The sequence below is a fragment of the Chenopodium quinoa genome, unplaced genomic scaffold (genome assembly GCF_001683475.1).
Source record: "Chenopodium quinoa cultivar QQ74 unplaced genomic scaffold, ASM168347v1, whole genome shotgun sequence".
NCBI lineage: Eukaryota > Viridiplantae > Streptophyta > Magnoliopsida > Caryophyllales > Amaranthaceae > Chenopodium > Chenopodium quinoa.
Window position 1 is genome coordinate 999,233 of NW_018745281.1, and position 19,614 is coordinate 1,018,846.

The following is a 19,614-nucleotide window of genomic DNA, read 5'->3' on the forward strand; positions in this document are numbered from 1 at the left end:
GCGAGTACAAAAATTACAGACTGCTAGGCAACATAACAAAATTTTCCTGCTGCAGCAGTGTGCCAGTGTTATCTCCTCATTTGAAATGATACTGCAAAAGGGAATTTCGCTAGTGTGTGCTCTGCTGCCTGGTTTATTGTGACACAATAAGCTGCAGTTGTAAGCTCAGACTGAACTATGGCCTGCAATTTTTAGAACCTGCCTTTTATCCATCAGTGTCCTTATGTTCTGAGCTTCATTGAACTTTCCCTGACCTGTCAATATGTTCGACATCAAAACGTAGTCTCCTCCATATTCTCTCTCCATATCCTGCAGCTTCTTTGATACACGCTCAGCTATCTCAACATCACCATGGAAGTTGCAAGCACCTAAAAGAGTGCGCCAAATCACAACATCATCAATGTCATTAGGAATCTGCCAGGCAATTTCTTCTGCTTCTTTTAGCTTGCCTGCTCGTCCCAACATATCAATCACACACCCATAATGCTTTACGTCTGCTGCAACAAAGCCATTATCAACCATTTTTCTAAAGAACCGGATCCCCTCCTCTACCAATCCACTGACTGTAAGCATTGAGAACACTCAAGAAACTAATTCGGTTTGGTCTAATCCCTGAACCCTCCATTCTTTCTAGGAACTGTTCAGCTTCTATTGCCATGCCATGCATAGCAAACCCAGATATTATCGATGTCCAAGACACGACATTTCTTCTACACGCAAACATCTCCTCGAATACCCTCAATGCACTTTCAATACACCCACATTTGGCGTAAGTATCAAGAAGACAGTTTGTGACCTGATTATAATTTGCTCTGAAGCCACTTTTTTCGCTGAAGGAGTGAAATAATCGGCAATTTTTTAGATCCCCAAGTTCAGCAATAGCAGTAGAAACGGCTAACAATGTTACTTCAGTAGGCATAATGCCTCCAACCATAATCATTTCCCGAAACAACGAAAAAGCTCCAAGATGATTCTTCATTCGCGTAAACCCATCAATCATACCAGTCCAAGAAACAACATTCTTTCTAGGCATTTGCCTAAACAAAGCAAGAGCAGCCTCAAGGTGACCCCATTTAACCAACCCAGTAATCATCACATTCCAAGTAACCAAATTTCTGTCAGGCATTTCATCAAACACCTTCTCTGCATCATTCAACAAACCAAAATCTAGGTACATGTTCAGCAATGCAGTCTGCGCATAAACATCCGACTCGAACCCCAATTGCACAACAAGAGCATGGAGTTGAAAACCCGTAATTCGTTGATTCAAATTGCCACATGCTTTGATGAGAAACGAGTACGTAAAACTATCAAAGTATTGATACAATGCAGTTGATTGTTGTGCTTGTTTGTACAGAAACAGAGCTTCATGTGGAAATTCACCAACGGCGTAGCGTCTTAAAAGGGTGTTGAACAGAATTATGGTCTGGGTATTTGGGGATTGACTCAACGAGCCATTGGTTGTTAATTGAGAGTGGATTTGCTGGGTAACAAATTGCGACGAAGGGAAGTTTTTCAGAGGAGAAAGATAATGAATATGGTAATTTTTACGACCTTTAATTGAATGATTATAGGATGAGAAAGAGGCAAAAGAGTTGGGGAGTAATGAAATCTGGGTATAACAGATGAACCGATTTCTTTGCAACCACTGCATGAATTTTAGAATACAGGTGGATGTTTAGGGTTCTAAAGAAATATGAAGAAGATCAAATGATTCATATGGGCGGGAAATCACATTTTTTGTTTTATAAACCCTCTCCCTCTTTCTCGAAAGTCGTAGTTAATCTCCGAGATTGGTAATAAGTAGTTGTTAATCCCCGAGATTGGTGAGTTGTGTCAATCTAATCTTACATACGAAGTACTATAATATTTTTCCTTGTAGATACGAGTTTAAAATTATTCTCTTCTGTATTGGTTTCCTTATAAGAATGTGATTAAATTAGTTAAACGGAACAATATGTTTTCAGAGTAAGTCAGCAATGGTATCTTCTCCCATTAACCCGAATAGGGCTTTCTTTCTCTCGGCTATCAGCCTATTACTGGTGGTCCTGATGGTGTTTAGGGAACTAAATCACTAATACACACTTCTTTGCTGCTACTCCAGGTTGTTCGATTGTCCAACACTTGGTGAGCACACTCGTAAGTTGATAACAGGAGTTTACTAATTATTAGGAGTACTCTACTACACAATGAGGTATTATATATAATACTTTCAGTGCATTTTATGATCCTGTATTAATACAATGAGGTTTGGTTTTAGGTATAGCTTTCAAATCTTACTTTTGTGGATTTTGTTATTTGCTCTTCATGTTTCATCAATGTTTTCTTTGATTTGATTTGATACTATACTTAGTTACTTACAGAGAAAACAGAATTTGGCAAGCGACAATGCTGGTGCTTTCCATTAAGATTTTAATTGTAGACATCTCATAATATAATTTTTTTTTTTTGTATGGAATTTGGACATTCCATCATGATGGTCCAATATTGCTTACAACCTCATGAGGTCTAATCTATCCATCTATATGTACTGCTATAATTGGCTAATTAATCGTCATGACTGTAAGAAATGACACCATTCAAATTCTATGCTTCTTTGTCCCTCCTTTCGGAATTTACAATGTAACATTGGCCCCTAAAGAAATGGAGATTTCTACAGGACGAGGTCTTATCTCTTGAGTTACAGGACTAAATATCTTTTTAAGGCAAAGATAGCTACTAGCTGGATAAGATATGAGGTATGCGTCACTCTAGGGCTTTATGTTCAGACGCTAAGGACAAGAGATACAGTACAAGAATGGTCGTAACTCTAGGACACGGTTGATTTGGCTGCCGGATTTGATGTCATTATAGGACGTAATCAGACCCTACAGATAAATTTAGGTTTTTTGTTTTTACCATGTTGACTAAACCAGGCAATTCAACACTTAAATTTGAAGACCAGTGATTAATTGGACAACTGATGTATCATGTTGGATACTTTAGCCCCCTTCAAATGTGTAATGGACCATGCATTAAACTGATCAAAGTCTCTTAGACTGTAAATGTACCTTTCTACATTTGATAATTTTGAAACAATTTTTTTCTGTATAAGTTTTTTGAACGCAGTTCTGCACCAATTTCGATATGCCAAGATTCGTGAATTATGAGTAGCTTATAAACTTTAGTTTAATTAGGTGAACTTATTACTGGATTACAGATATCCATCAGTCTGAAAAATTTCCGTCTTCAGCCCTGCCCTACATGGGGAAACCTAAAGATGTAGTGTTTTGAAAGTATCAGATGCAATGAACTTTTAAATTCCAAAAATTCGATTCAGCTTAGCACAATGCCAACTAGCCAAGTTGCACAATCCAATAGTTGGTGTAAAAGATATGGCCCGAGTACTCACATGGTGTACAAAGCAAATCCTACCTCATATCTGTGTAAGATTTTCGACATTCAACATGTATCATATGGATAATTGACAATTCATTTTGAACAAAAAGTGCTGAAACTTTTCAAAACATATCAGAATATCAAATTTGACACTTGTACACAGACATAGATGTATTTAGCTCTCAGTAATCAGTTAGATTACTTAGATGTCTGAAGGTTGAAATCCTGTGGTTACTAAATTCCGTCTTTCCTCTGCTTTGTATCTCAACCGTTGAACTGCTAAACGTTTGGTGGATTCATAGAAATTAAAATATGATTATGTGGAAACACGATGCAGTTTATGTTAGTGGATGTTGTGATTAGGCCTTAAATATTAGACTTCTAAACATTTGAGTATCAGTTAGATGTATGTCTGAATTGAATGCTGAATTGCTGCAGCTATTGGATTCTCTCTGTCTGTCTCTCCTCTGCGTCAAGAATGTTATTAGGCTATGCACAATATACATAAATAGTCTCCTTTGTATGTCGACTGATGAACTACTAAACATTTGGCAGATTCTTATAATCTAAAGCATGTTTTATGTGGAAACACGACGCAGTTTATGTTGGTGGATGTTGCAATTAAGCCTTAAAAATTAGGCTACTAAACATTTGAGTATCAAATTTCAAATCTCAAACAAATGGACTACTGGATTTCTAACTGATACAATGATTAAAGTTAAGTTTATGTGGTAATACGATGCAGTTTGTGTTAGTGGAAGTTGCATTCGCGCTTCAGATATTGTTATACTAATCAAAGTGCGGTTTACATAGGCAGAAGAAGCAGATTGATGAACAGCAAGAGGCTTCTTTAATGTACAAAAAATTAAGTAGGCTCCAGAGACTGTTAGTTATTATAATCTAGTTTGAGGTACTTTCGAGTTATATGAGTTTAGACGTTACCATTATCTATTTGCGCAAATGCATAGAATAAGTTTATGGATGATATGATTAATTGTTCGATTTTATTATTAGCTATGCTGAATCACCTGAAGCATTCTTCACCACATAATGTGAGATTTCTGCCTAGTCGTTATCTTGTGCTAATATTAAGAAGCAGGATTTTCGCTTGTGGATTCCACTTCTTGTTCCAACCGATATTATAACCGTTGCGTGCCTAATTCTTCATGATGATGTGCAGGAAGGAAGCTCTAAAGTGGGTTCACTATAGCACCAACAGAAGGGGAGAGATAGAGAGAGGAAACTGTCGTCGTTTGCTATGGACCAGCAGAGCAGGATGACACCAGCTATGTTAGTCACTTTAATACCCTAATAATTAGCTTTTCATCTTAATAATTGCTTTATTTATGCAAGATTTAAACAACCCTTGCTGATGTAATCCCATTATGGATAATGGAGGAATAATTTAGAATAATTTGTAAAAGGGTAGTTTGGGAATTAACAAGGGTAGGAATTTGTTGAGATTCTAGTTTTACAGAAAGTAGTGCCTACGCAACACCTCTATCTTGTTCCCGGGTACACCTATCTAAAGGTTATTTTTTTGTTCACATTATTCCGTGCATCACTATGGGTTGATTAGTTAATCATGGCTGATAATTAACTGCCCTAAATCCAACATCAAGGGTATTTTAGTCATTTCTCGCGAATAATTGAACTAATTGTGTAATGGTGCCTAAACATGAGGTCATTCATGATCCTCCAACTCCTTTGTAACAATAATCTTTAGTTGTTAAAAAGCTTTATTTCACTAATTTGTTTAGCTAATACAGTACAAATTGTCTTTGTTACGTTCAAGTAATTGGGTTGTCATACATGTTCTCACTAAGTAAGTGGAAATAAACAGAGAATTACTTGCTAGATTCAACTATTACCTTTGAAATAAATCAACTGAACATGTGAATAACATCGAAAAGATGCCGTGTAATTAACTTCTTAACAAGCCTTCTTATATGCTAATCAAAAATAAGACTTGTCAATTTTGTTAGGAGCATTAACAAAATGGCAAACAAATTTACCAATCAACAAGATTGCCTGTTTTTTGAAGGCTTTCTTCTTGTCCATAAAATCAAAAATAAACTAACCAGTAGTTTGCCTTTTGCCCTGCCATTACAAAAGCTTCCTGTTCTGCCATTGGCCAGATTTTCGCTGACGCGTATAGCTAGTTATCCAATCTGTAGAAGAAGTTTATTGTTATGAAATGTCTAATGTCCACTTTTTATAATGGAGGAGAGTTTTGTGAACTTTGGCATATTTTATGTTACTTGTTTAGTTGTTTATTAAGATCATGCATAGAATGGAAATAATAATGATGATGTGCTAATAATTTATGGTTGTTTCCAACATTCACAACCTTTAGCTGTTTCTACAGAACCACTGACGTACTTAATAGAAGGTTCTTACAAGTCTATTACATGTGCTTAAAGTCTGATTGAAAGTGCTTATTCTAATACTTCGTGCTCGTATATGTTTTACAATCTTTCTAGTGATTGGAATATTACAGACTGAATTATGTTATGTTACTGAGACATTTAGAGAGAACCGGTTTTTTATGGTGTAGGGCTAGCTTATTATGTCAAGACTAATTGTAGAAACATAGTAAACCGCCTCTCTGCTGGTTGATGATCGGACTTAATTGGAACTGATCCAACCTGAATGTTATGTTAATATTGATAATTTTTCATAATAAGCTATAAGAAAATAGACTCGAAGATGACCTGACCTGAGCAAACTGAACCAATTGCCAACTTCAAACCCAAACTAATTAAAACATCCTCCAATATGGTTCAAACTGAATCCAATCTAATTGGCTTGTTTCTCCCACCACTATTTACACTACTCAAAAGTAAGGTTGCATGTATTTGAATCTCTCTAGATGCGGCCTTAATGTGTTTAGTGGGGATTCGTATGAGGTAGTAGTTGTTGTCAAGTAAAAGCTCAAACTGATAGATGATTAATATTTAAGATGAAGCTCCACTTTAAGGTTTATTGGTTTTATCCTTGTCATACTCGTGTCTTTGCCTCTTCCGTGCTTTTTTTTTCATAAAGAAAGAATCATTAATCAATGTGTTTATGGTAAAAGCATTAATGTACTACCTCCGTTAAATATTAGTTGTAACTTTGAAATATTTTATCTTACAAATAATACCCCAAAGTTACAACTAATATTTAACTGAGGTAGTATATCATGATTTTTGTATAAGCAATACTGAATTTTGACATGATTGACATCCTTATTCCTACTAAGTATGGAAAAACTATGATCATCATTGAGAGATCGACTCCAAACTCCTTGGTCAAGAATGTAATAATTATTATAGATTTATATTGGGCTTAGAATTGGTTTCGAGGTGTCTTGAGCAATAAGTCTTGCATGCACCTTATAGCTGCACAACGCCCTGTAATATGAACATTCAGTAATAAAAAATGAACACATAAAAACAAAATGAACATTTAAAATTAAAAAGTGAACATGTTAAAAAAAATGATTATTCAATGTATTAAAAGTGAACATGATTATCATATAATCATAACGACCTTAAAAATGAATATTTAGTAAAAAAAAAAAAAATTTAAAGACGTAAAAAAAATGAATATTTGGTAATGAAAAATTAACATGTCAAAAAAATAATGAATATTTAGTATAGTAAAAATGAACATTTATCATACAATCATAGAATAGTTGAACCATACCTAATAAAATGAACATTTCATAAAAATATATGAAAACATTATATAAAATGAACATTTAGAACAAAAAATAAACACATAAACAAAGGAACACGTTTAAAAAAAATTATGAACGTTTAGTATATTAAAAATGAACATGATTTTCATATATTCATATAGGTTCAAATTTATTGTATATAATAATCAACAAAAAATAAAGATAAAATATTTCGTTAAATTATGGTGACGAATTGGAGAATATCCAAATTAGAAGGATAAAGAAGTATAAAGATTGAAGGAAAGTGAGGTAAGAAAGAAAATTAACTAATAAAAAAGGGGGAAAAAAAGAGGAGAGAAAAAATTTCCGATTGAGAAGAAAACAGAGGAGAGAGAAAATTAATAGAGGTAAGAAAGAAGGAGAGAGAGAGAGTTAAGATATAAAGAACGTATGTTCATTTTTAAATTACTATATGTTTATATATGGGTATAGTGGTGTAGCTAGCTTAGCTGGAATTTGCGGTGTCTTGAGGGGTCTTGCTAGTTAAATTGGCGGGTGGATGGTATAATGTTAAGTCTTCCGTATCTGATGAAGGTCATTTTCACGAAAGTGAGTGGAAATACTATAATTTCTATGTATTGGGGCAGAGGTTATACCGACGTTTATCAGTACTTGACACAAACCTTTGATGGCAGGGTTGTAGATTCCTGAATCGCAATGTCGGAGGGTCATATCAAACATCCCTCTCAAGGAAAATTCAGTATCATGTAGTTGAATCTCATCTAATTTTGTGCTGACATGAACATGTTGGATCATGAAGATTCGGCGTATTGAATATTTGATCGTACTGATGCTAATTAAGCATGTTGCTGCTTTTTTAGACTGCAAATGTTCTTACTGTCCTAAGGATATACCTCTAATTTCCTTGAATTTCATCTAATTTTACATAAACGGAGCATTAAATTTATCATCTCATCATCAAAGTACATACGAAGTATATTTTAGAACAAGTTACTGTAATTAGTTGTAGAACCCTTGCACAACTCACAATGATCATAAAACTATGTGCAGGTTTCTACGTCAGGCCTCTGTTTTGATACATATTTTGTGAAGAAAAGCTGTAGTATAGTGCAGTGGCAGGTAAGTTAATATGAATCTTGCAATCTTTCGGTTTGTTTTAAGTGAATTTAATATTGCAAAATGCTTTACTCTTTGGTTGAAAACGAGTGATTGTGACCGAAGAAATGATATGTGATATGTGTATGCATTATAGCCAGATCATTATATCATTATCGCGATCATATTGGACAGAAAACTTGCAAAATTTGCACGTCCGAAATTGTTTATGTAAAAATTAAGAAAAAGAAAATTGCTAATGAAACTCCAGTAAAGTCATACTGTTGTGGTCTTACATGATCATGAACCTTTTTACTTGACCAAAAATCATTCGTCCATGAAAAAACTAAAGAGATCTTCTAAAGCCGAAAGCTAAGGAGAAGTGCACGGGAAAAGGGTAAAAAAAATAAATGCTCAAATCCTTTTTAACACAAGTGATTGGTTGTGTCTATACTTCTGACCTAAGGAGATTAGCTGCTCGGTTCGACGAGGGAGTTCAACGTCGAAAGGCTTAATTTCAGTTTTTAGGGGTCATGATTTCTACTAGTCGGGCTCACGAAGTCAGATTGCTTAATAAAATATATTTTTGAAAATGGAAACAGGCCAAAGAGTTCAAATCACCGCTATGCTGTGTCCGACAGGCTTTTTAAGGCATCCGAGTTCGTTTAAGGCCCGAAAACAACGTTTAAACATTTTCGGAATTTAATTTTTGCTTATTTTCGTATTAGGGCTTTGTTTAGACTATTTAAGCTTTTTAGCCGTCTTTAATATTCAGTTTTTGACATTTTAATAATATTTTAAGTTTTACTCTTTTCCGGTGGATTCCAGAGTTTTTCACAGATTTATCGCTTGTAAATCTGTTCGTTCGTATTAGGAATTGCGCTTGCTTTTCCTCCATTAATTCCGACTGCGTCAACTTCTAAATCAATCGAACTCTATAACATGTTGTAGTCTCACGTACGACTCTCACCTTAGAGGTGGTATACATGTTATTTTGATCGACTTTGGTTCAGGTGATGAGTTATTCAGTTCTTATTTAGGTAAAGTAATTTAAAACGAGTTATTAGGATACGGGTCAATTTTAACAGATCTAGTCTCACGTCTCACCTTGCTTTCGAGGAAATGAAAACAAAGACGACTAGGATCAACTACACTGTATTAGTCTTTCATTAAGCAATGAAAGCATGAAGCAACTAGCTATGGTTCTGCAATTATGATTGGATTAATTTATCGTCAAATTTATCATCAAACCAAAACCTCTGCTTTCAAATGGGGGCCAAAAGTTAAAAGTAGGTGTGTTTTTAAGTGTTTTAAAACTCTAGTTAGTGCCTAATGAGAAGCTGATTTGCGAGACCACACGTAAAAAAAAGTTGTTTTTGTTAAGCAAAAGTTATGATACAATAGGTAAATGATTGTTTTCTAAAGTTTCAATAATCCAAGTTCTTGATCATTCAACCTTTGACTGAAAACCTTTATGGATTAGATCAATGTCGCGTTAAACGATCTTGTATTCCGATCCCTGAGGTTCAATAATGCAGTTTTCTTTGCAGTAATCTGAAAGGTACCATACTTGCATCATAAAGAAGAGTTTCTGGTTTAAGAAAATGACAAGTTTGAGTTTTCTTTGGTTGATTTTTGCTCTTAAAACAAAAAGATTTTTAAGTGGGAAGGAATATATAAAGAGATTAATTAAAAAGGGGCTAAATTTTTTTGCTATATTATGGTTAAAAGTTCAAATAGATATACATTGTTATTATGAATATAAAGTAGATGTTGCTATTCTAAAAAAGCTGTTTATTTGACCAAAAAGCTAGAAGATGAAAGAAAGAAAAAAGAACGGTTAGTTGCTAATTTACACCAAGATAATCAATTATCTAAGAGTGATTATTTACATAAAAGTTTATGAAAAAGAAATATAATCTTTTTAGCCACTACTTTGTTTGCATTAAAAGGGTGGAAAACCTTATTTTTGCTTGTATTATCAGCCATTTACAACCTTTTTCATATTTTCGTGAACAAGAAATGGGGTCTTATTAATCATGTTGATCAATCAAAATCTTAAGACAATTATTGACAAGGTTATAGCTTAATGACCCTTTATTTTCCTGTGATGAAATCATCAATGGAACTACTTTTGAATGTGGTCATAGATGATGCTCTTTTATATTCATTTATATCAATAGTATTCCCTAAGTAGTAATATTTGAAAAGATCAATTTAGGGAGGTTGAAACAAACGCGTATGTACGTGTAGCCATAGAAAATAGGTATAGCCGTATAGGTGAAGAGTGGAGATACTCCATTCCGAAAGATATACTTGCAATGATTTTACTTCACCATAAGAAATGTATGACACGGTTATATGGTGTGCATGTAGGATGTTTTAAAATAATTGTCATCTTTTCTTTTATCAACGGTCGGATCTATAATTCAATATTTGAATATGTGAGTAATGTAACTATGTACATACACATCTATCATCTTAAATTACGTCACATCTGTACTTATTTACAAGGGGTTGGGATATTGTGCCAGCTCTATTGAACAGAGGCCAGAATTCGAGTATTACCTTGAATACATACGTACTCGGTAGTACTCCGTTATGACTTATGACTCTACTGCAGCTCTCTTTTTTGAAGATACAGCAATACTAGTACTAGAATGGAACGCAAAGCATATACAGTACATATTACATAACGATTAAGAGGTCGGTTTCTTAGTATGACATAAGAGTGTAAGTGCAACAGGACAGCTTGCCGAAAAGAAGAAGCAATTTCAATCTTTTGAGCTATTTCTTTATTGCCAACTTCATAATTTTATGGTCAAATCTTTCTATGTTTGGTGGTACCTCAATTGCCTTTTTCTTTTACACAAAGTAGAATCCCAGGATTAATTTGTTTCAATCCTTAATGTAAATGTATGCTTACCCAAAGCCTAGGGCGTTAGCACACCAATAATCATTGGTGTGCAGTTCTATTAAATGTCAGCGTATGCACTTCATACGTGGATAATACTTTAATAATACTCCGTACTTTGTAATTGTGGTGAATGGATAAATCTACAATGGTGGACAAGTTGGAGGCCCAAGCATCGTAGTGGAGTCGCAGACATTTGAAAGAGGCCCGGGACAAAGGATCACTTGTGCCTGCCTCCTGGAGCTATCTCTTCACTCCTCTTAAGCTGTATATCTTAGCAATTATTAGGGCACAAAAGGCCCCATTTAGTCCTACCCTTCACTTTGTAGTGTCCTCTCTGATCTCACGTTGTAACTTGCAATCTAAAACTCAAATTCTGCCCGAACAAGTCTTATCCAAAAATGACCCGACGCCAATTGACTTGATCCAAACGGTCTAATTGCCCGGTCTAAGCTAGTTTACCTTGATTTATATTGAATTTTATATATAGGGTTTAAATAGTATGAATAAACACGTCAAATAGACCGGATAGGACAAAATTTGGTTGGGTAACATCAAGCTCTTCTCATTTGTATGTTGGATCTTTTCTTTTTCAAGTTAGATGATGGATATACGTGACCCTGATTTTCAGCTATGGATCGACACAATAGGTTATACATACATATTTTCTTAAAATAAATTATAAATGGATATAATATGTAATATTTGAACTTACATTATAATAAAAATTAAATTGTTAATCACTTTAAATTTTACAAAAGAGCTGATATATACCCCGTAATCAAGCAAATGTACGGAAGTAAATAGGTACAAGAATGGGGAGCATTTTTCGACATTAGTCCATCCGAACTACAATTAAGAGTATGTATGACTAGCAAAATCAATATAATTCTTTGAAACATGGTTGTGAAATACATTTTATAGATTCAATATTAGGGTTATTTGTGACTATTGTAGGGCCAATTTTGAATCTTGGTTTGTAAAATCTTGTTCTAGACCCATATCTATAATTATTGGTTCGGTTCATATTTTGACGTTTCTATGATATGAGACATAGGATCACAACTTTTATCAAGTCATATTTACTTGCAAAAAAGGGTGAAAAAAAGAGGGGTGATAATCCGACCAATTGTAGTTGGGTGAATCCATGGATCTTGGCACTAGCTAGATAGGTTGATGCAATGACATGACTCGAAGTTGTGATGATTGGGGAGTGATTAGATGCCCACTTACCCATTGTCTCGTGTACTCTCTTTGGAGCTACACATGAGGGCATTTTGGTCATTTCATGAGCTTTTTAATTTTTTTTTTAAAAAAATTATCTTATGATTGATTATGTCATAATAAGAAGCTTGATATTTTAAGCATTCAATAAATTGGCACTTGATTATTGGCTTTCAATCTTTCATCATTGAGTGCATATATAATTTTTGTTAATATAATGTTTTGGACACACTTGCTATGTGGCTAAGAAAAGTACATTTGTGTGCTTCTTTTTAAGATGTGGTTGTAAAAGAGTTTACATATGTTTGTTTTCTATTAAATAACTTCTCGAAGATTAATTAGCTTTTTTTTGGGTGTTTACGTGAGAAAACATAAAATAAGACGAAAATATCACCGTTTATTGAATAAAGACCATTTCTTTCTTTCTTTCTTTTTTTTCTCGGCAAACTCATCTTTGTTACTCGAACAACGACCCTTTTTATTTTTTACTTAGACAATTAGGATCCGTGCAATTTACCCTATTTTAACTCATTTTAGGGCTTACAAGTTCAAATTGAATAAGAAAAGGGGAGGGGTAGAAATGGAAGGGAAGAGAGAAGAAAGGGAGGGGGAGGTGAGCTCCATTTTCCCTCCAAATCTCTCCAGTTTTGGAGAGATTATGCTTATTAAAGAGAGAGGGAAAATGAATCACTCTCTCTTCTTTCCCTTCCTTCTCCCAATTCTTTACTCAAACAAGAGAGTTTGTCCCCCCCTCCTCCCTTTCTCTTTCTTTCTTTTTCTTTCATTTCCTTCTATCCAAATAAAGTGTAGGTATATAACACACCTTAGAAAGAATCTGCATGCTCAACTTTGTTATCTTTAATTTTTGTCCCCTTCAAGACGTGATTTAATAAAGAAACCTCTCAAGTTTGTTATCTTCGAATTTTGTCCCCTTTGAGACGTGCTTTAATATGAAGGTGGGAACTAGAAGAACATAGTTGCAAAGGTTTTTATTTAATGGCGAATACCTTAAAGCCCTTAATCTTAATGGCTCTTTTTTCCTAGTCATGTCTTGTTATTATCAGTTTTTTCAGCTAATGTATGTATATATTAACCAATAATGTATTAGAAACTTAGAACTTACTTAATTTCTTCCTTCATCTACATTGGAACGTGTCAATAATAAAAGAATAGAAAGCTCATTAACCTCTATTATATATGGCTAACTTTAATAAAGATGAAAGGTACAACATTCAAAGCTTAATAAAACATGTGTTACATTAATTTCTCCTCAAAAAAAATTAAATAAAATTTGTGTTACTTTAAGTCTTTAATTTGAGCACCTCAATAAATATTGATCACCCGTATAAGTAACGGTCAACACCTAAATGAAGACAAGAAGCTTATTGGACATATTTTTGTGAAGTCGATTGAACATTTTTACGGCCACCCTAAAACAATTAAAGATTGAAGGTGACTAAATGAGAAAATGATCACGTGTATACCATGCAAACTACTCTAGACAATTTAGCTCATATAATTAAATTAATAAGCTACTACAGATTATCATTATAACTAGGTAGCAACCGAGCCATGCTCGATTTTTTCGATATCATTAATAGTAATTGAAATATAGAGGTCTCCAGAAAAATATAATAGTCAATTATAATAATAATTAAAGAAGTTCCTAATCAAACTAATGGTAAAAAAAATAAAATAAAATAAAAAAAGGTAGAGTTTATTAGAGGGGAAAATTCCCTTCAAAAAACACTCTACTTTAGTATAGGTAATAGATAATGTCCAAGTCATGTTCGATTTTTAAAATTATTAAGGAGTAATAATTGAAATATAGAGGTCTCTATATAAATGTAAGTTAATTGTCAACCATAAATAAGTTTATGAAGTTTGTAGATAAAATGAGAAATTAATGATCTTGCAAAAATACAAAGTAAGAAAAACAAAAAAAAAAAAAAAAAAAAAAAAAAAAAAAAAAAAGAAGAAGAAGAGTTTAGGAGGGAAAATTCGTTTCCCTCCAAAAATGACTCCACTTTAGTGAGTTAAGGTCAAATACGGTCCCTAAACTAATGTATTTGTAACATTTTAGTACCTCAACTATTGAGTGAGGCAAATTGGTCCCTTAGCCACCAAGGAGTACTATTTACGGTCAAATAGTTTAAGGACCTTTCCTAGTCATCAATAGTTTAGGGACCATTTAACTTATGTGGCAAAATTTAATACTTCCTCGTTCTTTTAATATTGCACCACTTGTCTTTTAAGGAAGTTTCACAAATATTGCACCATTTCTATTTTAGGACCAAAAAACATCTATGTTCACACTGCAAATATCCAAAATACCCTTGCTTTTTCACACTTATTATTTAGTCTATGTTTACATCACATGGACACTTTTGTATTTTTACCTTTCTCTTTCTTCCTTTTTCCCACCACAAAGATTATTGTGCCCAACTTGTATGGTGCAATAATAAAAAAAAAGGAGGAAGTATTATTTTATTACAACAGTTTAGGAACTTGTCAAATTAATTGATTAAAGAGAATAGTTTAGGGACTGCAAGACTGACTTAGCAAAAGCAGTCATAACAAAAATAATTTAGGGACCTTGTAATTAACTCCTACTCTAGAAGACTTTGGAAAGTGAGTTTCTTAAAAAAAACAAAAAGTTATTTTAATGTTAAACCACAATGACATCTTCTATTAGTACCAATTGAACCCCTGCTGCTGACATAAGACATCTTGACAAAAATAAATAAATAAATAAATTAATTAAAAGACTGATAAATTCAAAAAAATTCATTTTATTCATATTACAGTTTCTAATTGATATAATTATATGTGTAGGTACCTGCTATTTGAGTTCCTAATGCACCCGCAACAAATTTTTTGTGCATATGAAATTTTTTGGATTATCAACAATAATCTAAAGAACATACAATAATATATAGCAAAATTTCAATTTGTAACAGCTTTTTTTATACTGAATGAATTTTAGGATAATTATAAATGTAAAGTCCCTAAACTATTAACTGATTTAGTTTGTCAACATTTTTTTCATGTAATCATAAGCATTGTTTTGAGAAGTCCTAAACTATTGATGACTACGCAGACAAAGTCCCTAAACTATTGCTTAGTATGCACTGCAGGTCCCTAAACTAGGCAAGGTTCTTAAACTATTTGGCCAGAAATAGTACTCTTGGCACATAGGCCTGTACAAAACTATCCGAGAATCCGAAAATCTGATAATCCGATTCGGAATCGATCCGAATTTTTGGATATCCGATCCGAGTTTTCATTTTGGATCGGATATCCGATCCGAAAAGGCGGATATCGAATGCGGATTTAGATATTGATTTTCAAAATTTCGGATATCCGATATTCGAAATATAAAGGTTCAAATAGTGAAATATATATAAAATTTTTAAATTGTTCATATAAAACTGTCCCTATATTATTAAATTATTATTATAATATTCTTAATATATTTTATGATAATTTTTATTGCAAAAAGACTACTATTTTGTTAAAATATGTTGTACAACTTAACGATAAAAAAGTGGTAAAATTAGTGAAATTTAGAAAGTAATCATAATCAATTTTACTTAATATTGGATAAAGGATATATATCTGAAGCATCCGATCCAAAAATTTTGGATATCTAAAATTTTCGGATCGGATTTGGATATCAGTTTCGGATATCCGATCCGTGAACAGGCCTACTCCTTGGTGGCTAAGGGACCAATAATTAAGGGACTAAGATGCTACAAATTACGTTAATTTAGGGACCGTATTTGACCTCTAACTCCCACTTTAGTTTATGTATATAGACTATTTATTACAGAGTATATACTCCTTATTATATATTGTTCCTATTACATACTACGGATGTATATCTACTGAGTAACTTTATTGTCATAAATTTTGTTATAAAATAGTGCAAATTATAAAGAAACAAAAATTGAAGGCTTCATACGTAAAATTAGCAAAGAAAAAAAGAATAAATGCGTTATTCATTTACTCAAAAAAGATGAATAAAAAAGTTTCTAAAATTATCGATAAAAGTAGGGCTGGCAAACCCTAACCCGACACGAAAACCCGACCCGAACCCGACCCGAAGTTACTGAGAGAGACCCGAACCCGACTTGAACCGAACCCGAACAACCCGAATTCGACCCGATTTGACCCAAATTTCATATTTCGTAATAATATTAAGTTTTACACTATTTTTAATAGTTTCTAAGCATAATCCGAAATCGACCCGAAATCTGACCTGCTGACCCGAATTGCCACCCGTAGAAAAAAGATAACTATCAAGGTTGGCAGGAGAATATGTAGTCCTATCAATTCAATTCCCAGATTACATCAGATAAGCTGTCCATGATGTATTATAGTGATCTGATGTATCCAAATCAACCATCTTATTATGTTTATGATTTGGGAGAATTAGCATATTCTACTAGATAACCACCCAAATAAGTGCGTAAGCTCGAATATTTCTTAATTCTTTCTCCTTTCATTTCGTTTTAGGTGTTTGACAATTGGCTCTTAGATGGCTTTTTTTTTTTTTTTTTATATTTTTTTTTTTATTGATTATTGGCTATTGATTTTTTAATCAGATCAAACATTTAAAAAAAAAAAGTTTTTGATAACTAGTCGAAAATTTATCTTTAATAATTTTCTAACTTAAAATATTGACCATGATATAATGATATATGTTTATTGATTTATATGACGAAAAAGTTTTACTTATGCGAAATCTTATGAGATTTCTCTACTCAAACATTTATGCTCAAATACAGTCACTATATGCAATTAAAATTGTGCAATAAGTCAAATTAAATAAGACATAGAAACAAATGGGGTTTATATTTTACATTTTCTCTGTAGACGTATAGGTTCAAATCACTTTTACAATTTTTTTATTTTGTCAAACATTTGTTGAATACATTTACGTATTCTCTTTATCCCATAATATTTACACTTTCACTTGATCAACTTTTTTTTCCCCCTTAAACTCGACCCAGATTAAGCCTATGTCCAAAAGTAAAATAAAAAATCGGCTCGAATTTTTACTCAATTATCTTCACTTTATTCACATTTTTTTTCTTATACCTACTCATCCTTTTCAAACACTCCTAAATTGAAGTGTTTACCTCTAAAACGTAAGGAGCTAGTATACTTTATTTGCATTCAATTATCATATAAAAGACGGAATAGCAAGCACCTACACTACCATAATCCCATGTCCAATTATCCAAGATCAACTCTCCAATAATCGAGGAGTGTGTGAGAGCTGAAAATTGTAATTAAGTGATTGATAATGTTGCTTAGCAAATAAGTAAACTATGAAGAGAAATAATTTGGATAAGTATAAAAAGTACAGTATATCACCATAAGAAAGAAAGTAGAAAATTTTAACTATAGAAGTGAATCATTTTGCTTTCTGATTTTAACAAAAAACTCTTTGTTACATGTTTTTATATGGACTTAATTAGGGCTAGAATGGAGGTACTAAGTTTCTCAATAATAAGAGCTCAACTCATTATTTCAACTCTTGTACAAACCCCATGTGCCCTCAAGAACATACTCTTGAACACGGAGCATAAATATTAGAATGTTTGCAACATGTTTTTAACGACGTTGATCGAGCTCGATTCGGTGACAAATATAAGCCATATTGTAACAATTTATTGACATCTCTTCAACTCTTATCACCCGTCCATCTATCTTTTCACCATCATAAAAGAAGATAAGTTAGACAATTCCCTTACTACGATTATATCAAGAAATGCTTTACTTTTGTATTTTATTTTCCATTATCGTGAAAAATGTTAAGAGTAGGGTTTTTTTTTTTTTTTTGTGAAAATGGAATATAAGATTGAAAAACCTCTCTTCCAATTTATTCCAAAAGAATAATTAGTTTTGGTGAAATTGCAATATTGCATGCATCATCATATCATGTTAAGTTCCAATTTAAAAGTGGATTAGATGCCGTGGGATATGTCACGTTGATTTATATATGTACATCTAATCTAAAATCTTGATGTTATATAATAAGTATGTCAACTATTTATGAAAACATTAGCTTATAAATAAGTACATGGCAACTTCTTATATTCTTTCACAAAGATATGCTATTTATGTGGGGGAGCAAGATTGTTTTTTGATGCATGCGTAACCCAAATTCCTCCACTATAATTTTTTGGAATAGATAACTAAGATTCTTTTATTGGCCGGTCTCCTGTGTGGTTGATGAGGTCGCTTGTCTAAACACAAAGTAACCCTATAACACTGATCAAGTATCCTCTATATAACATTAAATGAGTAACTCCTATATTAATGACGAAGTAACTCATGTAACACTGACAGAGTAACCCCTATATTACTGACGAAGTAAACCCTATAACACTGACCGAGTAACCCCTATAACAATAATGAAGTAACTCCTGTGTGATGACCACCCACATATAAGATTTTGTGTTCTTTTATTTGTAAAGAAATTTCACGTCATTCCATCAACAAATCAAAATTCTATGCACTATATTAAATATATATTTATTCTATTTATTTCAAGGAAAGATAAACTGGAGTAATTTATTATAATGAAATATATTCTCTAAACCTTAATAGATATGGATATCATAGTCATTGTTGCAAATCAGATGACGTATAGAAATGCGTTTTGCCTTTTTTTTCATTGGGATAAGGAGAAGCACTGTGCACTTAAAGTACAAGCATTAAGCAAATACGGAGTAATATATTTAGTAGATTAATTATTATTTGTTTTTAGAACAATTTAGTAGATTACTAGTACTGTTTTTTTTTTTTTATTTATGATCTTTTGAAATGTTTTTACGAGACAAGAAATGTTAAAGTGAGAATAATAATAATAATAATAATAATAATAATAATAATAATAATAATAATAATAATAATAATAATAATAATGACTATATGAGCTAGAATCATACTTTCTCGGTTTTTTTTTATAGTTGCAACACTTCTCTTTTCACGCTTGCCGATGCATGATTTCAATTATTAATATCTTTAATTACCAATATGTAAAAATTATAAACATTTGATATTTAAATAGTATAAATCGAGACGAATCTAACAAGATCTCACATGACTATATTTATGCATAGCTATAAATCATCAAAGTTAGTCAAAGTGAAACACATGAATAGTGTAAAAGTCAAATTGTTGCAACTATAAAAAAACGGAGGAAGTATTTTGGAAGGGCGGTGTCCAGTATGTAGGACTTTTCATCTTCATCCTTGTAACAAACCAATTAATCTAACACTGATGTGTACGATTGACTAACATA

The 19,614-nt window shown here is 32.7% G+C and overlaps 1 protein-coding gene across 1 annotated transcript; it reads right to left on the minus strand.

Moving 5' to 3' along the window:
• Positions 1-12: 12 nt before the first annotated feature.
• LOC110711519 (pentatricopeptide repeat-containing protein At1g09220, mitochondrial-like) lies at positions 13-1,852 on the minus strand. Its single transcript, XM_021889925.1, is given in 2 exon segments — positions 13-562; positions 564-1,852. Coding segments are annotated over 2 exon segments (1,488 nt in total). The 5' UTR covers positions 1,655-1,852; the 3' UTR covers positions 13-165.
• Between the last annotated feature and the right edge of the window lie 17,762 nt (positions 1,853-19,614).